Raw genomic sequence first — 26,852 nt, 5'->3', positions numbered from 1 at the left:
CACCTAAAACAGCTGTCTTTTCTCACTGGGCACATCTTTGGAAAAGAAATCCTTAGTGGGGTCTGAAGAAGTCAAATAGAGCTCTGGTAGCTGATGTCACCATGTGATAAATCATTTTCCAGGACAACTCAAGCTTTTCCAGGACATTTTACCCTTTTTCCTCAATTGCCATGTGTTTTCCATGACTGGATAATTGGTCAACTATTTTCCAGGACGCGTGGGAACCCTGCGTTATTTGAGAAATCAGAATATATATAGTTTTATTTAATATGTTGTTTTTCTATTTAAAATCGTGGGCTCATCTTGTCTTAGACAAGTTCAAGGTGAAATGTGGTTGTTCCAACTCAACTGATCCTTGGTCAGTTCCCAGCTCAGCCACCTCCTCATTTCAGACGACTGGCACATTTAAACATGACTGCTTTGTTTATTTCTTTTTGAAAACTTTATTATAATATAACAGATTTATTGCACACATATACATTTAAATTAGATCAAATTCAGGTGAAGCTCAGATCTCGTCTTGTGCAGTGCAAATGTAGCAAACACTGAGATTAATAATGTTGCTTTAAGGCGTCCAAGTTCTACAGTCCAACTGACATGTCAGTGTCATACTCTAGTTTATCAGAGTACGTGAGAAAACACTGGAACCAGACAGCAGACGTTTGTGTTAAGAGGCCACAGCCAGTCTTGGTGTAGGACACGAGGAGATGGGACACAATCACATGATGGCACAGTTTGCATCTTTGGACAGTTCCTGGAGAGAGAGAGCAGTGTGATTATCAATGGACACATGCTGGTCATTTAGTCAGGGACCATCTAGCAACAAGATCATGAAACAATCTCTGTGGCTCACACTGCAATTCATGATTTTAATCACAATCTAAATTTGGTTTCTTAACCCTAACCCTCTAACCAGAAGTTGTGATTCATATCTTAATGCAGCTTGAACGCTGCTTTTGAGTCTAGTCTGATAGCTGTCTCATGTTTACAAACTGTGTCACAGCTAATCTCAACTTCAGCCAATTTCATATGGAGGATTTATTTTGGACAGTGCTGGGATTTGTTCATGAAATGTTTGATTTGAAGGTGCAGTTGCTGCTGACTGCTTGGCCTCAGCTAACCTGTAGGCAGGTCTCTAACTCCACTGTCTGATCACACACTGTTGTGTATGTTCCTCTACACCAAGCTCACACACACACACACACACACACTGCAGAGCAGAACAAGGACAGCCGGCACTAGCAGCAGCCAGGTAGCAGTTTTGAACAGCTGGTCATGGTCTGGTTAGTAGCAAGTTCATTTTTTCCAAATGAAAAAACTATAACATGCAACTAAAGTGATCTGTACGGTTCATGATTCATCTGAAAAGTAGATTATGTGCCAAGATAAGATTGTGTATGATTTAAGATTGTCAGATAGTACACTCCTATCTCACAATACCAACAATGTCTGGTTAGACCTGGACATGCAGTGAAGGGAAGGTTTTGCTAAAAAATAAATAGGCATCTTCATGATATCAATCATCCAGGATCAACAACTTACAGGAAAGTTGGGCTTAAAGGGATATTCTGGCGTACGTTTAAACAATTCTTTTTATTTAACCTTTATTTATTCAGGAAGGATCCATTGAGATTTAACAATCTCTTTTTCAAGGATGTACGTTTAAACTATGGTCTAACACGCTGTGACACTGAGTAAGGTTTGAAGTTTGGTGCTGTTCTGAGCATTATTTGTGTCTATGAGTGGCTTTTTTGATGGTGGTTTGCTGGTGGAGGAATTGACAGCAGTGTATTGGTATCGTGCAGTCTTTGCTGAAGTCGCTACAACTAGAGAAGCTAGCGGTCGGAAAACTTGATCTCTGGAGGGGGGGGTCTTACTCGGTGTCACGGTGTGATAGAACATGGGTTAAACTTACACCGGAATATCCCTTTAAGAATGTCCCAAAGGAAAGTGTTTTTACTGAAAGCATTAATTGTAAAGATTAGAAATTGGATCATTCCAAGTGGGTACAGCAGCAGCAGCAGCAGCAGCAGCAGCAGCACAGGACTCTGTTCCTTGCTGCCTCTCATAACATGAACAGATAACACATTAAAGGGACAATGTGTAGGAATTACTCCCATCTAGCGTTGCGGTTGTATATCACAAGCAACTCAATCGTATTTTCAGCTCCGGTGTGTCCGCTGAGTTTCCGTGGTTTCCTACCGTCACTGAACGTAAAAACATGGCGACACGACATGGCAGCCAGCACCGAGCTTACCCTCTCCATGTAGATATGAACGGCTAATTCAGAGCTGAAAGGAACACTTCAGTTTGTTGATGGGGGGGGGATTACTGATTAATGAAAAACATACTTTTGAACGAAATAATCGATTTTCGTGAATAGATGGAGAGAAGTTACACAATGTCCCTTTAACGATGCCTGGGTATCTCACACAACCCCATGTCCAAAAACAACAGCTGTTTAAGCTAGACGACGGCAGTCACAGGTCTTTAACCAAATATCTTTAGTATGTTGCAGCAAATCCAAAATGCATTAAACAAGCCGTGCATTTAGTGGCTGATGCAGAGCAACACCCACTGGGTACAAGCACAAGCAGGGGAGGGAAGCCGGAGCGGGGCAGCATCACTCTCCTCACCTGCTGTGCAGCAACCATCAAGACACTGAACAACACTTCTTCCTCTTTGGCTTCAATATCATTAGAAAGAAAAGTGGAGTCATGTTTCAAACATACAACTTTTCATATAAAAAACACAAAAGAAAACAAAGATTAGCTGTGAGTACCTGTCGCTGAAAGTGGTGGATGTCACTGCCTGCGACAAAGTCTTCATCAAACTCCAGCTCGGCGTCCTCCTCTCCTCGGCTCTGCTTATACACCCTGCGCTCAGCCACCTCCTGGAAGGGATCAATGCAACTACAGTTACATCTAGGTGGAGCCGACAAGTCCTGGCCATACACTCATGTCGTCTTCATTTGAAATTATTTATTTATTTAAGAAATGGGACAGTACATATGAATGGACATATATAATGTAAATATGAATGAGATTATAGCCATATGAATCATTTCCATCTCTTGTCCCACTGGCAGGTAGGTGTTAAAGACTTACAAAGCTTTACCAATAAGAGAAGGAGAGAGAACAACAACTAGAAAAGCACAACAACACAGACTGAGTTGTAGACCACATAAGATCAATTAGCAACATGTTGAAATTGTACAGTAAAGTACTTTATTATATTGCAAAAATGCCCGTGATAAAGTGCTAATAAGTGCAGATTCTATTGCAGAATGCCCGTAGTGAAGTGCAACAAGCATACAACAAACAAACAGCATATTAAAGTATACAAATGTAGACATGATCATGTTGACAGATCTGGTTCTCCAGTAGCCATGCTTTAAAGATGTTCGGAAAATGATGTGATGGTTGGTAGTACACGTATCGTGCTTGTGTTGGTAGAAGGTTCCAGGTTTTAGAGGGACAATAGGAGAATGTTGCTTGACCAAATGCTCTGGTGGAATTTTTTTTTAACAAAATCTTGTAGAACGGCACAGTTGATTATCCATGTCATCTGAACTGTATATATTTTAATCATCTCCTAGAGAGAAGGTGTGCTCCTACACCATTATACTTATTGTATCCTAGGGAGAGGGAGAGATGAAGGTAAGAGACCAAAAAGCCAATGTGTCCTATTCTGCTCAGACTGTCCAGAAGGTCTATTTACCACCAGGAGAAAATCTGATGTGTTCCGTTTTTTGATCTCATCTATAAATCCCAGCTGCATGCTCATGTGTGCACATCTACTAACCATGGTTATTAGACCAGTGGTAGACATATTATTCATGTTAATTTAATATTACAAATCATAAGTTACTACAATCATGGGATAACAAGTCAAATATCATTTTGACATCTGCAAAGGCACCAGGACATTGGACATTTAAAGGTCAATTAGAAGAAAACAAATCTAAATGTATTCAAATACATAATATACCAATGTTGACTGCAGAAGGCTGTGCGTGTGTGCATTTTTGGAGATGCAGTTTGTTTCACCTACCTCATTGTTGGAGTTTAAGAGGACTACCCTTATATCATAGCTGTGGCCCCAGTTCATGTGGCCCTGCAGAACCAGGTCCCCAGAATCGGCCTCTGCCTCTGCACCTGCTGCCCAGATCTGACAGACACACACACAGACTGTATGAACCCATCACATGCATTATCCCTTATTATTTTTAATTTACATTCATGACTTGCGGTAACCTTCTCCCCTTATTATTCCCTTAAGACACCAGTCTTGTAGCTGTTCATGATGACTTCAAGTCTCTCATTGCATGTGTAAATGATGAATTATCAACTGTTTCTAATTGGTTCCAGATCAGTAAGCTAACTCACAATGTAAGAAAAATTAACTTCATGATCTTATGCAACTAAAATAAATCTTATGCAAAAGAAGAAGCCAAAATATGAATTAATGGAACTGAAATCCTCCAAGTACCACACACCACATTTCTGGGTGTTGTTTTGGGTGAAGGTCTAAATTGGAATAATCATATTAATAGTTTGTAAAAGATCATTGAAGATGCTTGGTATACTGAAAAAGGTTTCTATTTCCATATATGAATTACTGCAATATTGTCTGGTCTGCAATTTAAGAACGCTCTCTCTCTCTGTCTAGTGACACGAATCATCTGCACCTCTTTTTATGATAATCAAAAACAATCAATATTACCCATTCATTACCCATCATCACTTCTGTCCACAAACAGTGTTTATCAACAGGTAACAAGATCTTCCTGACACTTTTCAATTTTATTTTATTGTTTTTCATCTGACTTTCATCCATTCTCAACTAGGCACAGGAACAACCTTCATTTACCCTTCTGGCGAACATCTGGTCATCAATCTAACATCACATTTAGAGGTCCAAAATGACATGGACGTGTCTGAGGTTAACATTATCTTTCACATCCTTCAGAAAGTTATTGAAAAAAACTTATGTCTTAACCTTCCATGTCATTTTCTTTAATGTAATCCATATTATGTATCCATCTTTTCTTTTATGTTGTTTATGTTTATACTTTTTCTTTGTTTGTACCTACCGTATCTTGTGTTTTACGTATCACTTCACTACAGTAGATGATGGGAGTGGAACTCTGTACAAGCCCTTTGGCCTTCGTTCCCTCCTTGCACTGTTTTTTAAACTTGTGCTAAATAAATAAATTCTGATTAAATTCAATCCCTGACCCCTGACCCTCACTTTGACCATCTGATTGCTTCCAAACCTTTGATCCTCAGACAACCTTTTAAATTTGTCAGGCTCAACATGCTTGACACCCTCCCTAAACAAATCTTATTTCCACCCAGGGATAATGAGATGAGCCATTTCCTTCTCTGTAGGGGTTTAGTGCTGGTTTAATATCCTTACAGAGACCGAGGGAAACCATAAAGCTAGTTACTCACTGTAAGTGTCTGCCCAGCAGCCAGGACACAGGAGGAGGGGATGTGGAAGGAGATGTCTCCAGCGTCTGGAAACATCCTCCGAATGACCCAGCCCCCCAGCGGCTGGTCCTGGTGTGACATGAGAGGAACACACCGACATGATGTTGCATGTAAAACTGAGCAGTGACTCAACAAAATGAGACAAACCAGAATTGCTGCTTCATGGTGACATCCTTGTTTATCCACAGTCAATCAAAATATGAATACATGTGAAATTTTGTCATAACTGCTGCAGAGTGAAGGAAAACGTGTCAACAAATGTAGCTGTTGTAGTTTTGCAGCTATTTTTCGTTCACTTTGAGTGAAAAAGCAAAATTAGTCTCTCAAAAAAAGCTACAGCTACTTTATCATTATGCATTAATCATATTTATGTGTGTATGTGCATGAAGGTATGTCTATACACGTGTGTATGTTTATGTATGGATGAATGTGTGTTTTATTGCCTATATTTATTTTTTAATTTTACTAATTTAATTAACCAATTCATTTATTTATTTATCTTTTTATTTCTACTCTTTGTATTTTATTCCTATTTAAATTGTTCCCCATTTTTTCCCCCGTTTTTTTAAATGTTATTTTCATTTATCTATTTATATATTTTTTTAATGTATTATAATTATTATTACTACTTCTATTTTGTTGTTATTTAATATTTATTTTAATTCCCTGTCACATTTATTATAAGCTATATGTCAGGAAATGTTCTTTAAAATGGACTAAAATGTTCAAATAAAAAGTTCTAAAAAAAAAAAAAAAAAAAAAAGCTACAGCTGAATTGAACAAAAGCTGCTCTTTGGCGGTCGCCATGTTGAACATAGACAAACGCTGTTAGACGTTGCTTCTCTGTCGTCATCGTTTTAACTCAGCCTTTAGAAAAAGAACCTGTGACTGGTTTTTCGCTGAGTCGGACGTCAGCAACAGGCAGGTTTGTCTGTCAGGACTCAGTACAGAGTCTATGACAGAATACCTGCAGCTTTTGAATCAGTTCGCTGTGCCAAGCCTTTTCTGTTATCATCCACTAACAAAGCTTGTAAAGTAAAGAGGGGTTTGAGTATAATGCATGTTACAGCTTTGTGCCTCTAAGGTTCTCCACTGTGCTTTAACTAACATTTCTCTAGCAGAGAATACTGTACACTCTTTGCCATTGCCCACAACACAGCACAGACGCAGGTCTTCTCTTCTCCTGATCACTGTCAGCTGGAGTTGGTAAAACCAAGCTGCTTGGTTGGTTTGCAGCAACACCTCATTAACGTTCTTTGAGTAACAATGTACAATTTGTTTTAATTCTAACTAATTCATGATACCAGCTATAAATGAAGTCAAAACTGAAACAAACACACTATCCAGCCACAGTGCAGTCTTACCGTCTCAGTGTGGTTCTTCAGTCTGACATATTTTCCATCGATGTCGACCTCCGCCACGCTCACGGTCCCACTGTCTGTTGAACGACTAGACATTTTACAGGCGGGCGAGCTGCCTTGGACTCCTTCGTGTTTGCGTTTCTTCCCTCTGATTCTGCGGCTGCTGTGTTCGTGTGTCCCAGGGGTAGTTGTACGTGGTGAGGGGCTGGGCGACAGCTGCAACCTGAGAGACACATCCAGGTACCACACCAGACAGCTAAATGGATCATGTTTTCCCTAACTGTTATGTGATGTGTATGGAACATTTAGAATTAGTCAGAGCTCTTCATCACATGTTGCTATGCAGCCACAACCTTTTATGATAATAATTATTTCCTCTTAAAAGGGATACGCCAACATTTTTTGTGTGTCTTGCCTCACTCCCGAGTCCATAACCAGCAGATAGACACCATCCTTTCGACTGTGCGTGCAGTAACAAGGGAGATACCGGCTGAGCTGGTGCACCGCTAATTAGCTTAGCTCAAATGCTGGAAGTGTATAGGTAGTGTTAGCCTGCCTCCTACCCGAGCCGAAATCAGCAGTCCGAAGCTGATTTCATTTTAGCTCTAAACTCTGTAAATATATCACTTTATCGACATTTCAAACATTTTTAGGGGAGAAAGTAGCTGTTAAGATCAGCAGTGTGTCATTAATTTGTCTAAATACCAGCTGTTACAATTTTGTTCGGACGAATTCGGCGCTACTCAAGCTAGCCGTTGTGACCAACGCACTTCCTGTTACTTTCACAAAATAAAACACCCATTGCCCTTTAATACAGAAAACCATGACGATATAATTTGTGCTTTTACTTTGAAATAGGGAGCTAACCTACCCTCGATGTAGCTAGCTTGAACCAAAATTAACCGTATTTGCTTGAACCCTCCGTTTTGACCGATCTCGTCCCGTTACCGGCATTTGACCGCTCAAGATGCCTGAGACGAAGATCGGCCCGCCAGTTTCCATTTAGAGTTGCTGAAGAGTTTCTCTGATGACTTTAGGTGGACGCAGGCTAACACTACCTATGCACTTCTAGCGTTTGAGCTAAGCTAACGGGCGATACAGGCTCTATCTCCTTTGTTACTGCACACACAGTCGAAAGGATGGTGTCTATCTGCTTGTCATGGACTCGGAGGCGAGACGCGAAAAAAAAAAAATGTTGGCGTATCCCTTTAAACCAAACTTCCATAATGACAAAACAAAAGGAGAAAGTTCATCTGATCTGATGAAGACTTTCTGAATGCTCTGTAGATCACAGCTGTACCTCTGTTCCTCCACCTCCAGCATCTTCCTGTAGGCGTTGATCTCCATGTCCAGAGCCAGCTTGACATCCAGCAGGTTCTCATAGTCCTCCAGCTGACTGTACATCTGGCTCCTCATGCTCAGCAACTCCTGCTCCTTCTGAGTCAGTTTCTGCTGCCAAACGTCCCGCTCCCGGTCCAGTGTCCTCTCCAGGTCCTGGTAGCGGCTCTCCAGCACCATTTTCTGACCCAGAGAAGAAACATGAAGACAAAAGTTAAAAAACATCACCACATTGAGAAGACACAATGTTACAACACCATCTCAGCACAAAGCTGTAAACTAAAATCAGTTTACGAGCTTTGTGCTGAGATAATAATAAAAAAAATAATAATAATAAATTTGTATAGCACCTTTCATGCACAAAGTGCTTTACAGGAGATGTGTTGTAACATTGTGTCTTCAATAATAATGAGTATTATTATTAATATTGTGTTTGGTTTTCATAATCTTATGAAAACCAAACAATATTTAATAATACTCATTATTATTAATGTATTATTATTATTATTATTATTATTATAGTAGTATATAATTATAGAATGAATTAACCCTCTTGAATATTTCTAACAGTCTGGGTCAAGTGACAGTATCAGTCAATGAGACTGACGTTGGCATCAACATCCTCTGTCCTTAGACCCTCACATCCACTGAGGAAAAACTCACAGGAAAACCCTTTTAACAGGGGGAAATTTGGAGAGATGTTGTAGACTGTTTTCCTGTCTGTGTACAGGTCAGAATATGGGAAGACATGGAAATGGTCAACAATAGACAGTTAAAGCAGTACTAAAGAACTTTCAGTTTTGGTTGAGTTTGGCGGCACCAGTGGCCCAAAGCGGTAGTGTTTTGCCTGAAGGAAGACTCCATTTCCCATGAGCACCAGCGCGTAGCGCCGTAAACATCCTGATCTCCCAGTGCATGGAAATGAACAGAAGACATCCAAACTAAGTTTCTGTTACCAGCGGATCACTTCTCAGTAAACACACATACACAATCTGACAGAAAGGTGCTGCATTGCTGTTCCCTCCTCGTCGTGACTCGCGAAAGTGAAAGTGAAACTTAAGTGAGAGCCAGGTTCCTACCATGCTCCTCAAAGTTGCTTAGTGCCAGTGAAGGCGATACAGACCCCCTCAGGCCATGACAGAGGTGTCATTCAACCTGTTGTAAGTCGATGTACCATCACACAAGTTATGAAAATATTATATGAAGGTTGAAAAGTTCCTTAGTGTTGGTTTAATCCAACAACAGTATTCCTCCAGATCATTGCACTGCAATTTTAGGTGGCACCCAAAACTTTTCTACACTCATCGATATGAAATGACAGTATGAAAAAAAACACCACAATACAGTATGAACATTGCAAAAAGGAATATTTTAACCCACTGGAAGAATGATGAGATGCCTTCAGAAGTCACCAGTTTATTGCACATGGAGGGTTCGACAAATGTCTCTCTCAGAACTGCAACCTTTGACGAGCTGTGGCAGCCGTTCTTATGGTTCTGTCAAGAATGACCTAACAGTAGTATTCATTGCTTATATTCTTCTGCAACCTTTTGTTTTTGAATTTGCATAATGAGTGGTGCTGATCATGTCAGTTGTATTGACTGTGCTTTTTGTGTCTGTTTTTTGGTTGTTGTTTTTACTTTCATTCTTCTTCTTACTTCAGCACCTCTCCTTTGTTCCATTGTGAACCGTTTTATATTTATTTCTTTTTTCTCTTTGTACCTATCCACCTTTTTCCGAACGTCAAAAACGTAAACCGGTTTTGCTCTTCCTGTGGAATTTTATGTTTACGTCGTTTCCATGGTTTCAGTAGTCCCGGTAAATGCATGGATTTTTTTTTTTTTTTTTTTCCAATGAAAATCTGTAAAACGCATGGATCATCACACCAGCTTTTAACAATGGATATCACACAAATTGACATCCGTGTTAAAAGCCAGCGTTAATAGATCCATGCGTTTACCTCAACTATGACAACGACTGAAAACCATGGAAACATAAACGTACAATTCCACCGGAAATGCAAAACTGGCTTCTGGTTTTGACCATAGATGACATTCGGAAAACTTGTGGATACATTGAAAAATCTCTAAATAAATATATATATATAAAAAAAAAAAGAAACTGGATGGAGGTTCGTGAAGTTCTGTCCATCTACAAAAGAATGCATCATAGAACTTACATCATTCTGGCACTGCTTTAGCTGGGAGCCGAGGGTCTCTACTCTGTACTTGGTGGTTTCCAGCTCGTCTTTTGTGGCGGTCACAGCGTTACTTTTTTCCAGTGCAGCCTGCTGGGCATTCTGTAGCTGTAGAGCAAGGACAGTTCAATGTTAACACAAGACACTCTTAAAACCAACTGAGCATGAAATGATTCTGGACATTTTAAGTTCATCTCAAGTTCCAGGTTTTCACCTTTGAGCTGAAGGTCTTGTCAATTTCATCCTTGTACTGCTGCACCTGAGACTCATGGTCCTCGCGGAGCCGCTGCATGGCCTCAGCCAGTTTACTGTCAAAGTCTCTCCGTCTTCCTGAGTCCAGCTCCACTAGATGGCTCTCATGGCGACTTCGAATCTCCAAGATCTCCTACAAAGATCAGAGCCAGATCTTTAGTATCAGTCTGAGCTAACATAGAAACTGTGTGTGTGTGCGTTTGTGTGTGTGTGTGTGTTTTACCTGCTCACTGATATTTCGGTGGAGTTCCAGCTGTTCTTCCAGTGTCTGCACTTGGTTCTCCATGTCCACTCTCCTCAGGATCTCAGCGTTGAGCTGGTTCTTGGTGTCTGACAGGACACCCTCCACCTGGTGACACACACACACTCTCTTCAAACAGTACGTGGGTATATTGCCCCCATCTCAGACCATTGTAAGAAAGTCTCTGACTCCACCCTGAAATGTTGTCTCTGAAACAATGGAGGGTTTCCCTCAGACTGGATGTAATCACTTTGTGTATTATACCTTTGATTATCTGTAAATTAATCAACCACCTAGGTTCGAACCTCACCATTTGGGGACTGTATCTCATCACTCCTACAGTAAGTGTCTCCTTAACACCGCCTGTCTACCTGACTCCCCCTTCAAATGCTGCATGTGCGATGGTCTCAATGCAAAAAGGATTAAGTAGCTCATTGTCATGTGAAAAGACCCCCTATGATCAAAGGTCTCCAGATATGAATTTTGTCTCATTCCCATTTGACCTGTGATTTAAGTGTCTTTGTTCTGGTTGGACATTTAAGGGAAAGAGCAAGGACCTCACCTTTGAGTTGATCTGCTTACCAGAGTTCCCACACGTTGAGTCTGTTGCATTATCTGTTTCTTAAGTATTGATACTATTAGCTATAGTTTGTTCACTTCACTTTGTGCATCACAATAAACTGGGACGTTAACCACTCAATTTCTAATATTGTTGTGTTGAGATTCTTATTCTAGTAGTTAAAGATCTAGTAGTTAACTAAAGACCTATTAGGTCTTCAGTTATATGGCAAGTTTCACTGGAACACTTACAACCTCTGAGTGGAATAGAAAAGATCAAGTATCATGTTCTTTAACTATTGAGTTATGTTCTATAACCTCTGAATATCTCAACCCAGGCGTCAGAGCCGTTTGTCTATGTTAAGAAGGTCACTGAGTAGTTTTAACCTATATCTGCCATCCCTGAACTAAGATAGATGTCAGCAGAGTTGACTTCTTAAAATGATGATATTTCTAATGACTGGCTAACTATTAGGGTAAGTGTACCTATTAAGCCCACGTACCATATAAGCCCACTTGTGACTTCTGAGTCAAATAAAAAAAAAACTACATCACCATTTTTGCTGGTTCATGGTTCTTCCAATGAAGCAGCTTGTTACATAAATTATACTTTTTATTCTAAGCAAATCAGATTTGTCAATCTTGAGTTATCGAAGCATATGTGTGACATGTGCCTGCTGCTCCCGAAGAAGTTGCAAAAAAACTTCAGTGATTTTGATGCCCTGAAAAAACGATATTTATTCCATATTTCTACTCCGACTTTAGCTAAGTACTCATTTGTAACCAACATTTAAGAGATTAGTGCTTTAAATAAAACATGTGTTAGAATTTTACTAGAATTAGAAATAGTTTTTCTTTTGAATTCAAAATATGCATTTTAGCATGCTAGCAAACAGCCCACATGCTGCATCAATACAGCCACTGCATAGCATTGTTCATTGCCATGACATAAAGCATGATAAACATGGATAGTTTACATTTTTGTATGCAGAATGTCCTATTGTATTGTTAAATTGATAATACATATGAATATTTATCTTTATGTATTTTTTAAGTAACATTTTTACCAAGTGGGCTTAAAGGGGACAGTAGCAAAAAAATCACACCATTTAGGGCAGATGTAAATGAGTATAGCTAATTACTTAAATACATGATCAATTAATACTTTTCATGTTATGCTAGTGCATCTTATATAGATTCATGTCATGTAGTTGTTTTTAAATGTCATGTGTGTAGAATAAAAATATTCTGATTTTTGACCAGTAATTCACTGATGTTCCCTTTAAGCCCACCTGCTCCCATTAAGCCCACTGGCTGTGTTTCAATGGAGAGTTTCTTCCTTTTGACTTTTGAACCATTTTCCTGCCTAAGTTTGACCTCACCTAATCAATCAGCTTCATAATTCAGATAATTAAATACCCAAATTTAAATATTAGTGATATTGCATCGGCCGATTCATTCATTTTATTAATTGTTTCTATTTAAGATGTGTTTTTACGTTTAAAAAGTTATTTGTTTAGTTGGAAATACTGAAATTGATTCATTTATTATCCTTAAAATAGTATTGAACCAGTAAACTGTCTTTCTCTCAGTCATTGGGTCTTCAGAAATCTAGATAAAAACACTTTCAACCAGCTGGCTGGACCAGAAAATTTGGCCATATGTAAATGCCAATTGTATAATGTAGGATAGAGATACAGACAAAATGACAACAGATATTGAAAGCTTAAGTACTAAAGAGTAATTTCCATTCTAATTTTTATTTTGTTCATGAATAGTTTTTTGGCTACATTCCAAAGAAGACATGTTGTAAGTTTAGCTTTTTCTGTGTTGACAACACAGCAAATAGGCAGATCATGCCTATTTCAAATGCCATTTACAGGGCAGAGGAGAGGAGTGGAGACAAAATGAAAATAGCTATTGAGAGCTAAGAGATTACATATTTTAATAGAATAAGTTTGGATTTTTAAGATTTTTAAATATATATATGTATTTATCAACAAATCGTGAAGTGGGCTTATTTGGAACACCCATGGGCTTAAAGGGTACATTAAGTACCCATTAAGCCCATGCCAGATTTTTGGTATATTTTGACAAATTAAACAATAAAAACATTAAAAATTGGTATAAATGAATGATTGACACTTCAAATTAGACATTAGACTATCATTTGAACTAAAATGTTTTCACTTAAATTGGGGTGGTATATATTAAAAATGGCTGAAAAGCAGATTTGGTGGGCTTAATAGGTACACTTACCCTAACTGTCACAGGTATTTAATGGTAAAGTTATTTTTAAATCGAGTCAGATTAAATAAATAATTACTTTTACTCTGAAAACCTCATCCTAACACCAGAATGACAGAATACATATTGGAGATAATGTTACATGTCTCTAGATATTTCCTCTCCTACACCATGAATCTCTACCACCACTCTCTTCAGTTATTCTCAAATGTGGCTCACACTTCACAACAAAGTTCTTTTAGGTTATGACACAGTTGTTTAGTGTGTTGCTGTATATGAAGTGCTTTGGTTTCATCCTGGAAACAGACAAATTAAAGTCAGGAAATTTAACTGACTTGATGTGATCTGATGACTGATTTTTGTTTTATAAAATCTATATCTCAGCAAATAGCCTAACTGTTTACCTCACACCGTCACTTTAAAGATGTTTTCAAAATCTGAGTAGTGAAATGGTACTGGATATGGATTATTTGTTGTTTTTACATTGGTGTTGGTATTATTCGTTCATCACTGAAGCCAGAAGAAGCCTGAAGTGAAACCTCAGTTAAAGTTATATTTAAAGGTGTACAGAAATGGCCGTTTGTCCTGTTTGTCGCGCCGAGTTGTCACGAGCTGCAACACGAGTTTACCCGAGTGAGGAAAACGAATTTGATTGGTCGTTATCGAGCGGGCGGGATATTCAAAGCTTGGGGCGAGCCCGAGCTCCGTGTGTGTGTGCGTGTCTCAGACGTTGAATGACGGATTACGGATCCAATATCAGTGGCTGGTGAATCGTGTACAGGCTGACGTATAATCCGTGCGCCTGCATTATCCAATGCGAAAAAAAAAATACACACTTTCATCCCGGATTTACTCAAAAATAGAATTTTGCACAAAGTTTGGCCTACATCGTCTGAAAGATGAGTTATCACATTAATTTTATCACCCAAAGTGGGCTCAAATTCAATTTTCTTTTCTGTACACCTTTAAAGTTGAGTTTTGGTGGCTCAATAAATAGCCTACATTTTTTAATCGTGTTTTATTAATCGTGATTTCAATATCAATCAAAATAATCGTGATTATTACTTTTTCCAGAATCGTCCAGCCCTAACATATGGTAAAATGGTTTAGATCTTCACCTCATCACTCCATGGTCCTGAAACACTCCCAGTTGTGGTTAACACGTTTTTTTTTGTCCTCCGAGGCCATCGTCACTTTGCCGACGGGAGGGGTGAGTGCGAGTGAGTGAGCGCTGCAAACTAGAATCTGAACGCTAAATATAACGCCCCCCCCATTTTACTCACTGGACCTTTAACTAGAATATGAACAACATTAACATCTCCGGTGAGGCTTAGAACATACATTGTCCAGCTGACCCTGCAGGTCATTGAAGTCTTCCTTGAGCTGCCTGTTCTGAGACAGCAGCTTGGTGTATTCAGCATCTTTAGTGTTCAGAGTTGCCTCAACTTTCCTCCACTGGGTCAACGCGTTAGCCAGATCACTCTCCTTCTTCTGGTTCCTGAAAAGGGAGAACATGATGACAGTTAAAGGGGACCTATTATGCTCCTTTTTGCACAAACTAAAATAGTTCCTGGGTGTCTTAAAGACATGTCTGTGATGTGCTTCGGTCAAAATACCCCAAAGATCAAACATCACAGCACTCTCAAAAACAGGGCTCTGCAAAACGGTCTGTTTCAGTGGCCCCTCCCTTTAAATGCAAATGAACCACTCCCTCAGCATTGCGTTACCATGACGATGTCTACTACTAGTACCTATACTGATTTGGCCAAAATGTAGTATGCAAACAAAAGATAAATCTGCAGTAGGCAAATTTCCAGATCTCCAGTATGCATCTGACCAGTCTACATTGTGTAATGAAATGCGCCCATGACCTAGTCTCACCCTAACCAAAGATGGTATGGAGTAGTCTTTGCCATGTAGGCTACTGTAACCATGTAACATGTAATATAACTTAATAAAATAAATTTAAAATATATGCAGACTGGTCAGTTCATTGTAAACCAGTTATTTATTGATGTAAATGTGGTGATTTGTGCACATAGACTACAGAGCTCCGCAGCACTGCACCTCCTCTCCTCCTCCTTCTCACAGCTTCACTTTTCATTCAAACTAATTCAACTGCCACAATTGTAAGATTTCATCAATGAGATCAACATTTATCTCCTAAAAAGAATAACCACACGGTGGTAAACGTCTAAAAAACATGCGGGTATGTTTATTAGCGATGGTTTTCTCTACCGCGAGGAGCACGGACGTCTGTCCGGCCAAGGAGGCCTGCCGACGGGCTCTGCCTGTGTGAGGAGCTGCTGCAGCTCCGGAGCTCCGGTGCTCCGTCGGTCCAGCGTTACGTCGGTCCGGCGAACAACGTCGCCCCGGCGGTACGTCGCTGCTCACACAGGTACAGCTTCACTTACATGAAACGTCGGCGTAAACTTCTAAATAAAACTTAGTAAAGTGACGCTACAGCGCTAAAACATACAGGGAAAAAGCAGGAAGTAGTCCGCTCCGCTCTCCGCTGTGACACCAGGCACAACAGAGCAGCATGGGAGGAGGCGGGGCCGGCTGGAGCAGAGACCTCGGCATGACCATGTAGGGGAGTCCACCTCATGTAAAAAAAAAAGTCAGCGCAACCGAGTGTAACAGGTGTGCAGAGAAATCCAAGAGAAATCCCAATCATCTAGCAGGGTTTACCTCCAAATGCATTAACCTCAGGATATGACACTTCCACGGCCTCTAGAACCATTATCCAACATTTTAAACATATATAAAAGTCTGAAAAGCTGGAAAAGCATAATAGGTCCCCTTTAAAGCTGCAAGCAGTGATGAACAGGACCTGTGGGTGGCTTGCAGTGCACCATTCAAAAAGGGCTGCATATTAGCCCCGTTTCCACTGCAGGAACTCTGGGTTCATTTCACGAGGCGGGGGCCGTTGGTACGTGTCTCCAGAGCAGGAACTGCCGCTGAAGGACAATCTGGCAGAACTTTTGTGAATGTGCAGGTCACAACTTGTCCATTAGAGTATTTTGGAGTTGTTGGATTGTGTATTTGATGAGTTTGATGAGGGAAAGGCAAAAATACCTAGCGCCATGCAGAGCTCACGTCTCTGCCCCACAGATCTAAAAACAGCTTGCAGCAGCAACTGACAATTAAAGGTAATGAACCTACTCCCAAGAAAAGACTATAGGGATTATGGTAATAGGCCAATTTGTCAAAATGTTGAAATATTCCTTTAAAGGGATAGTTCAACATTTTGGCAAATTGGCCCATTGCCATAATAACCTATAGTCATAGCAGTAGGTTCATTACCTTTATTTGTCGATGTATTTTAGAAGGCGCAAGCTGCTCAGAGCTACGCTACGGAGGCTAATGGGATTTCTCGGTTTCTCACATCAAATTCATCAAATACACAATCCAACAACTCCAAAACGCTCTGGTGGACAAGTTGTGACCTGCACATTCACCACGCTATGAGATAATAATGGAACGTTACCAGACAGAGTGGTTTTACAGACTGCTTGCCAGAAAACTGCCCCTGACAGGAACGTGCATCAGTTGTTTTGCATGAATTTACCATGAAAACGACTCTGTATCGTAACGTTCCGTTATTATTTCATAGTGTGGTGAATGTGCAGGTCACAACTTGTCCACGAGAGCGTTTTGGAGTTGTTGGATTGTGTATTTGATGAGTTTGATGAGGGAAACCAAGAAATCCCATTAGCCTCCGTAGCGTAGCTCTGAGCAGCTCACGGCTCTGCTCGGACATTCTAATGCTGTACGCCACCATGGCCACACCCACATGACTGGGACTCTCATCAAAGATGAAGTTTTGTGCGGTCTGGATGATGCCTGCCGGAGTTGATAGCAGGTTGATTTTTCATGGTGAAGGATAAATATTCACTGGGCCACAACAGGTACTCTGTTAAACAAAACTGAAAATCATTATAGAGATTCATCATCAGCATCTTGTGACCAAGGATGAAGTGGATTGTGTCAATCAGTGCGTCAGTGTAAAACATGACATTGCCTGTTTCCACAAGGGGGGGGGACTGCCATTTAAACACTATTTGCATAAGAATGTGTTCTGGGTTGGATTCTTAACAAAACACAGAAAGTATGAAACACTTTGGCCAAATTTGTATTGGAGTGAGAGCAAAAACTAGGTGGGCCAATATGAAGTCAAATTGGATCAAAGCCCCTATAGAGTTCCTTTGAGTATGAGGTTCTCAAATCACAAAGACTATGGCATGAATGACATATTAAATCACAGAGATGGCTTCCTAATCCTTGCAGACTGGGACAGCCATAGGTTCAGATTCAGATTTCTCAGAGGATGAGAGCCAAAGGAAAGATGATGAGTGTAAAAGTTCAGATGAGGAGGAGCCAGATGAGGTGGATAAAGACACAGAGCTGATGAGGTGCACCACCGGCCTGGCCGAAACCAACACGTAGGGGTTTAAGGTTTTTAACAAGTACAAAATGATTGCCTCTATAGAAAATAGATCCCATGATTTTATTCTTGAATTGAATTAATGATTTATCAATGAAAAATGTAAATGGAAGGACAACAAGCCTACCAACTCAGATCAAATAGCTAATGAAATCCCAGAAGGAAACAGTGTAGTTAATCAAAAGAAAGAAAGAAATGAAAACACCATTGCATAATACTGTAGGCCTACCTGTACTTTACTGGATATTTCTAGTTTTTCCATGTAGCCTAGCCTACATCAACTTCAAAATCTACAGTTTTCTGTTTCTTTTCTTTCTTTTGCAATTTGTTTTTCACCACCCAACACTTTTTTATTTATTTATTTTTGCCAATAATGTCAGAAACATCACAATCTGAAAACTTTTTTTCCCATATAGTCTCAGGGATAGAGGCAAAGTAGGCTAGATATTTCTGTCACATTGTCAGAGTGCTATAGATTTTTGAGTCTGGTGCATTAACTTCTCCGACGGCGGAATGTGTCGTAGCCCATTTATCCTCCAGCTAACGCTCCTACCTGGCTTGAAGTTTCCTGTATTCATCGTGGAGGCTCCCGTACTCGATCTGCAGGCGGGCTTTCTCTCCGGCCAGGCCGTCCAGGGACTTCCTGACGTCGGCCAACTCCTCCTCGTACAGCCGCCGCACGTTGCCCATCTCCCGACTTCTCGATTCACCTTTCTCTTCCAGCTGCAGCAATATGGAAGACCGCTCGCTCTCCAGCTCTTGGACCCGCTGTATGTAGTTGGCCAGGCGGTCGTTGAGGTTTCGGAGCTCATCTTTCTCCTGGTTGCGGGACAGGCAGGATGGGCTGGTGCTGCTGGATGCAGAAGACAAGCCGGCGGCTGCGCTGCGGCGGGCTGCGGAGCGGCTGGAGCGGCCGCTGGGAGCCGGGGTGGAGGCGGCAGAGGCCATGATGATGGAGGCGGGTGGGACACTTCTGATCAGGGTCCACAGATAGGCTGATCCACTGAGATGAGTCGATCCGAGAGACAGTCAGTTACTAAACTACGGGCCGCAGCACCTTGCACCCATCCATACTGGATGCCAGTATACTTTAAATAATTAAAAACACCGCTGTACAGTTCATCGAGCACTTCTGCACATGGAACAATCCGTGTTTGGACCGGCGAACCTGGTGGTGGTGGACTTCATCATACATGAAAGATAACCACAGCTGAAATAAATCCAAATTGATGAGGTGACGCACTGAGAGCTCGTGAAGAGACCAGACCGGTGCCGCCAAGACACCCGGAATGACGCGATACAGTTCCGGGTAGTATTTTCAAAATAAAATTGTATTGCCGTGTGATTTTTTTTGAGTGACAAACCAGCTGGGTAGAATGGCAATTAAGTGGTAATCAGTTTTAATGAGAAACTAGGCATAGCAATAGCTCTAAAGTAGGTAGCCCAGGTAATTTGTACAAGGAATAAAACGATTTTTCCTAAACAATACAATCTTGCCATTTTATTTTTGAACGAATAAAAGCGGGACTTCCGTTAATTTATGCGCAACTGACTGTGTTTTCACTTGAGTGAAATTCCTGGGACATCAGCTGAGAGGCATGACCAGCCAAAGCCAAGAGTTAAAAGCGAACAGCTGATGTCACTAAACGAGGCTCCAACTGGTCGTTTTTCCAAGTCTGAACGCAGCTTTATCCCTGACAATAAACACCACAAAATTCGCGATGTTAGCACATTTAGTTATGTTTTTTTTTTCTTCTTTTAGTTATGTGTAGGCTAGGCTATGATGTGTGTGAGAATGTTAAAATACTAATACGAATTACCCTAGGTAGGTCCCCAACGGGAAATGCAATTTATCTGTCAGCATCCCCCAGTGAATCCATCAGGAAACATGACTGAAGTCTCCTCAGGAATTTTAGTAGGTATCCTAGCAACGACTTCATGGAGAACTTCACATGGACTGATGTAGGCCTGAGTCTTCACCAAATATCTCTTCATCAGTCTTGTTGGGCAGAGACTTGACATTTCCCATGATGACTGATGGCAGAAAGGACCGACATAGCTACATCTCCACTTCCAAGCCTTCACCTTTGCACCACCAGCAGGACGGCAACCACAAAAGCACCTCTTCATCTCAGCTGGAACAGGGTGGTGTCCTCCAGATCTGCTCCATTTTCAATGAAAGGAGCTCCTCTCCCCACAGAAGTAGGCTATCCATCAATAGTTGACCAAATATGACAAAAACACAACAAAAATAAAGTTAAAGCAAATATTGAGTAAAAACTCAGAGCTACCAGACTTTGCTGAGCCAGTTGAAGCACATGCTCCGGAAAGAAAATGAAAATGAACGTTATAACGCAGTGTTTGTGCCACTGATGCTGTGGAAAGTGCTTTGTCCACTCAGCATGGTAGGCTACCAAAGAGCGTTAGGCCTATATCCACTTCGCTGGTCCAGACCAGTTAGTGCGTGGTCTGTGTAGGCCCTACTGGTTTTTGCAGTTCTACTGTCCTATTTCATTTCATTTTCATTTACTTTATTTATAATGGGACTCTGCACATTCATGAACATACAAAAAATAATAAATTGTTGTAAATATTCCAGATTTAGCTCAAGAGCTAATTTCCATCTAGTCCCATGCGCTGACCATTCTATCAATATAATCGCCCTTAGACCCTCACATCTACTGAGGAAAACCCCCCAAGAAAAAAAAACAGGAGAAACCTCAGGTTGAGGAGGGAACCCTCACCCAGGACGGGCAGACGGGTGCAGACAAGAAAACAGTTTACAACATGGAATATGGAATAATCTGGTGGGCAGGCTGGGCCATAGCAGAGAGAGAGCAGGCCATTTTAATGGGAGTAGCCTAGTGGATGGCAGACTGGTTCATGAGCAGGGAGGCCAGGTCGGTTTACCAGCAGGGGAGAGGAGGTGATGCAGGCTGTGGTTGGTGCAGAGGGATGGAGCTCTGGAGAGATCTGTGGAAACACAGAGAGAGAGAGTGAGACACCAAGGCTATAATGATGATGGTTCAAAAATGTGCATGAGGAGAGAACAGAAAAGTCTTTGTTTTGTTTTGTTTATTAAACTTAAAAAGACCTTTGTGTCAGTTAATTGGCCTGTGCCACCAAGTGAAAAGTTGTGTAAATGTAGGCTGCAGGAGCTCATAAATTACATTATGATTAGCCTACCACATAATTACATCCTTGTTAGTGTTGATGGTCTTCTAGCAGACATCCCAACCTCTCAGATATTTATAGCGTATAGGCCCATACATGACTATGGCTGACAGATTTTGATAACTGAATGGATCTGTCATGGTTTGGGTTTTTGTTTCTGATTTAAATGCCCTGTTTTTGAAATTCCCCGTCTTCCTCTGCACTTCCTTCTGTGATTTCCTCATGGGTCTCACCTGCGTGTGATTGGTCCACTTGTGTCTTGTTTTTCCCTGACCTCAGTGTTTTCCCAACAGACAAATATCCACACTGTGGTTAATCACAGTCACCTCTAAAGAAAAGTTCTAGAGCAGCATTAAAGACGACCAAACTAACATTCACCGTTAAAAGAGAGGCATCAGAAGAACTATTCATTATCAGTGTTGTTTGCTAACCACAAAGGTCTCTCTGAAAGGTCACTTGCTCACTTTGGTTTATGTAATTCAATAGCTAACTTAAAGACATCTACACTTGTATGTTTGTGTTGAGTGGTCATTTCACTGACTTCATTTTCAAAAATGTTGGACACACACTTTGTAAATTCAGTGGCTGATCAAAGGGAATATCTCCACATCTTTTAAGAACCTCTGAAATATACCAACAATTAAAGGCCAAGGAGAATTAAAATAAAACCATGTACCATTAACATGACTTCAATCCATATTTCTACATGTAGGCTATATAATTATTATTTTTGGATAGCGTAATAAAAATGTAATAAAAGTGAAGACAAAAGGAAGAGTAAGGATAAAAAAAAATGCATAAATAAATGTAAACTATAAATATAAATAATATGAAAAAGTAAGGTACTGAAAGGAAAACAAATCAGAAAACAGTAACAAGTCAAATAATAAGTCAGATAAAAAGTCAAACTGGTGAACAATCTATGAATAACAGAAAGTTAAATCAATAAAATTTAAATAAAAAAAACACTTAAAAAATGGAAGCTCTCAAGTTTGCTTTTACTCACTGTTTATTTGTTAAATAATTGTTACATATTGTAACTTTCTGAATGCACAGTATCAACCTGAACTCAGGCCTCAGTGAAAAAAAAAGACTGACATGATATGATCATGAACATCTGCCCATAAATCTGCTTCAATAAGAAGCGAGTGGGTTGGCTGCCATGTGTTCTCTCTGTGTGAAGGGCAGGTGTAGTCAGTGGTAGTTCAGACCCAGGGGCCAAAGATGTAGTCTACTGATTCTGTTAACTTATATCACTTTGCTATATTAGTTATTTATTGTGATATATTGTTTATTTATATATGTCTGAGGTGACAGAAGCCCTCGGTTTAAGGTTCCCCCATGTGGAGGTGCACATGAGGAGAAAAGATGTTTGTGGGTTGAGGCTGCACTGCTGGAATGTACAAGTACCTGTTGTTCTGTTTTGTGGCCACTAGAGGGCAGCAAATGAGTGAGTCAATGTGATGACGCTCATCTTTTATTGCTGGTGTCAAACAAGTCAACAGGAGGCTGGACTAGGTGTTTTATCAGCCATTGTCATGACTGTGTAAAGTTGTGGTTTTTTTTGTTTGTTTGTTTTTTTAAAGAAATGTTTAAGTTTTGTTTGCATGTTAAAGCAGAAGTAAGCGATCCGGTCGTTTTGGCTAATGCTGCGTTCCAGGCAGGCTTTTGAAACCGTAAATTACAGCTTCAAGTCACAACTTACGATTTTGTAGCGTTCCAGGCAACCCACTCGTGTTTTTCCGACCTGTTTTACCTGTGAAAGTCACTATAACTGCCACTCGTAACTTCGGACCCGTGAACTCGTACCAGATCGAACTGGTACGACTTCACAGGTCGGAAAAACACGAGTTACGAGTTTCATTGAACGCACCATAACAGTCCTCGTCCCTACGTCACCACATTCACGGCGTCCCTTGGCTGCACACACAGCCCTGCCAGAGCGATAGATATAACATCGCTCTGAGCCCTGCATGCCGTTCTCTCTCCTCATTGGATAAAAACTGTAGGATACGATGAATGTTTTCTCCTCGGCTCAGAGCAGAGCAGAGGGACTGGGAGACCCGTGTTTCGGTCCAAACACTCTATGTAAGTGATTGCTGTCGGAAGATATAACTATTTAAGACTTATATTAACACAAATATATCACTTACTTCTGCTTTAAATAAAATTTTAAAAAAGCTCACAATGAGAAAGAGGAAATATTGAAGGCTTTGTACTATTATAGTAGATATAGTAATAGTATTGATGTGTAAATACAAGCCAATGTTGGTATGTTGTTATTTATCTGTTGTAAATGGGGGAAAAAAAATCAACCACAAAGCAATATGTCTCCCCTTGTGTCCCCTTGACCTTCAAACAGCTGAAGCCACATGTCTTTTCTAAAGCTGCGTTTTACTATGTCAAAATTTTACTGAAAATTAATAAATTATAGGTTTTATGTGACATCTCCAGGTGAATTGATGTTTTTCTTTTTCCTTGGATTGTGTTCAGATAGTGTGTGTTGGTTCCCTGTGCATCTCATCAGTGATAACTGGGGACACTGTTATCTTTATAAAAAAACTTAACCTACTGTACTGGAAGGTCCTGAAAAAATAAAAGTATAATGACCCCAGTCTAGTATCAGCCCATGCAGCATAATATATGACAACAATTCTAAAGTGCAGTATTAGTTATAGTGAGAAAATATAATGAAAATCCTCTGTGACACATTAGTCTCTAGTTTCTCATGAGGTTTTTCCACTGAAGATTTCAGTGCATTGACAAAACATGATTTGCTGATCATCAACGTGGAGCCACACTCACCAGCTATTTCATAGCTGTGGGGAGGTGAGACTAAGTGCTGAACAAGTAGAGAGATCACACAGGAATGGGTATAGTAGATACTGTATTAAATAGTCCAACTCTATCCTCCTGATGTCTTCAAAGCCAGGTGTTCACAGTCCCAGTAGAGATCTATTCTTTATTTGTTGAATAAACAGGAAAGCCAGATCAGCCTATGAAACCTGACTGAATGTGTCCAGTCCCTGAGGTTGGCAACCCAATAATCACAAACAGTCGGGCCTTTGTCCAAGCCAAATTTTTAGTGATTAATGCTGTAACTTTACGGAATGACACACTTACACTGACATTTCCAATATTTCTGACCTGCTCACATACATAACCTACTTGAATTTCTTGTGACGAACCTTTGAGCAAGATTATGATAGAGGTCATTTGAGGTGAGCAAATGAGCAAGTTGGTATCAACATGTTATCGTATGTTCTGATACCGTGTGGTTCTGCACAGATGTCAGTTTTTGGCAAGTATATTTGACCAATAACATTGCAGCAAAATGTCAGACACCCTCTTGAAAAAGCATATAAAAGAAAGCGGCCTGTCAGCGGTGCAGATCAACTCCAACCAACACATCAACTCCTCAATCTGCTCCAAGGAGACGCCATCATGATCCTGCTCCTCTTCCTGTTTGGTCTGGCTCTGGGTGCTGAGTCTCCTTCGGGTGAACCTGAAGTGAAGCTCCAGCGTGGAAACTGTCCCATGTTCTGGTACAGCTTCAAAGACCGCTGCTACCAGTATGTTGCCTCACGTATGACCTGGGCTGATGCAGAGCTCCACTGTTTGTCAGAGGGAACCAACCTGGTGTCCATCCACAGTCAGGATGAAGATGATTTTGTCAAATCCTTGATCAAGAACTTTGATCCTGCTCAGGGACTCACCTGGATTGGACTCAGTGACACACAGAAGGAAGGGTCATGGATGTGGTCTGATGGGTCTGCAGGCACATTTCGCCCTTGGCTTCCAGAACAGCCAGATAATGATGGAGGACATGAACACTGTGTAGAGTATCACGTAGATAGATGGAATGATCGCCCATGTACTGCCAGTTATCCTTTTGTTTGTAAAACCCGCCTAAGTTGTAACTAAGACAGTTATGCTGAGTCCAACCTGATGACTTTGCACCTGTTTTCCTGTTCAAAAGCTTTTGGAACAATAAAATAAATGTGCAAATGCGTGCAAACATTCATTCATTCACCTCATTCAACTGATGTGTCGATGATTCTGTCAAATGATGATGTTATAATAAAACCAGGGCTTTAGCAGTGAAGAGCAGGAGCTTGGAAATGGCTTTAATGTTAACATGAATTTCAGTCACTATTTCAAACTTGCTCTGTTGTCTGACAATGGAAACATGAACTATATACAGTACATACATACTGTACATACAGCATATTTCTGTGAGCATCAGTATTGCAAGCATGAGTAATATGGAAACTATGGCAAAATTAATACAATGCTACAAATAATTGATGACAATAACTTAATACATTAATCCGAAAAAAGACAGCTGTCTTTTGCAGGTGCTATTTAAGGTTTGCAGATTCCTGGAAGGTAAGGTTTTTCCTTATATATACAGTATATATCTATACTGTATATATATAGAATTAGAAAGCAGATGCATATCAACATATGTCTGCAGATGCGAAACATGAATGTATACAAGCACACAAGACATATTCACATAAACACATAAACATACACACACATACGTATACCAAGATATTAAACAAGAAATAAATAAAATAAAAGAGAATGTACACACATACTGTGCATACAGCTCCAACCATTACTCAACATTCATAATTACTGTGTGTACTATTGGCAGACATGAGTTGTAACTAAAACAATAAGACATACAAGAAAAATTACACAGAATACCTGCATATTTTTTTCATTCTTAATTAATTCATGATTCATTTGGGACAAAAAACACCACTTGCCACTGACTCCACATGCAGCTTCTAAGATTGTTTAAAAAAGATTTCCCCATATTTTTGACACAGCTATAACAAAAGATCTCAATTTCATACAGTGAAATTCAGTGTCAATCAATAGTTGCCATATACTGAAATGAATATGGTTATCAATACTATAGAAATAATTGAATTAGTCCAGTTCAGGAGCCTCTTTGGGCTGAGGTGTTACTGTATAGACTGTGATGATAGTGGCCACAAAGGATCTATGATTTTTATGAGGACAGAATGATTACATTTAACTTCGAAATGTTCACAGGTCAACTTCACTGTGACATATTGAGTCAGCCAAACAGTGCATGTGTAGGTTTGGCATCAGACTACAACATCTTTGTATCAATAATACTAGTAATACTTATTGTACTTACTACTAGTTGTACCTCGTTTAAGACTGAAAGCATGAAGGGAGCATGTGTTTCCTGTGTAACAGTCTGTAAACACTTTTATATTGCTGCTGCTGTTACTGTTACCGACTTTTTGCTTCTACCTTTTTTAACCTTTTACTCTTCTGTAAAGCATTTTGTATGATGTATGTTTTTGAAAGGTGCTATGTAAATAAACATGGACTTACTATGAATACAATCACTTTTAAGCAAACTGTCACAACAGCCCAGTCATAGATAGATAGATAGATAGATAGATAGATAGATAGATAGATAGATAGATAGATAGATAGATAGATAGATAGATAGATAGATAGATAGATAGATAGATAGATAGATAGATAGATA

The 26,852-nt window shown here is 40.1% G+C and overlaps 1 protein-coding gene across 1 annotated transcript; it reads right to left on the bottom strand.

The window, feature by feature from the left end:
• Window positions 1-660: 660 nt before the first annotated feature.
• lmnl3 (lamin L3) lies at window positions 661-19,084 on the bottom strand (the record flags this gene model as incomplete). The annotated part of the gene is made up of 12 exons (XM_083998018.1): window positions 661-754; window positions 2,637-2,686; window positions 2,783-2,893; window positions 4,054-4,170; window positions 5,457-5,564; window positions 6,860-7,079; window positions 8,157-8,377; window positions 10,374-10,499; window positions 10,606-10,776; window positions 10,867-10,992; window positions 15,031-15,187; window positions 18,690-19,084. The coding sequence occupies 11 exons, from the start codon at window positions 19,082-19,084 to the stop codon at window positions 2,654-2,656; spliced, it is 1,785 nt and encodes a 594-aa protein (XP_083854144.1). The 3' UTR covers window positions 661-754; window positions 2,637-2,653.
• Between the last annotated feature and the right edge of the window lie 7,768 nt (window positions 19,085-26,852).

Source organism: Trachurus trachurus, assembly GCF_905171665.1.
Source record: "Trachurus trachurus genome assembly, chromosome: 3".
Classification (NCBI taxonomy): Eukaryota; Metazoa; Chordata; class Actinopteri; order Carangiformes; family Carangidae; genus Trachurus; species Trachurus trachurus.
This window is presented reverse-complemented; position numbering and strand designations above follow the sequence as displayed.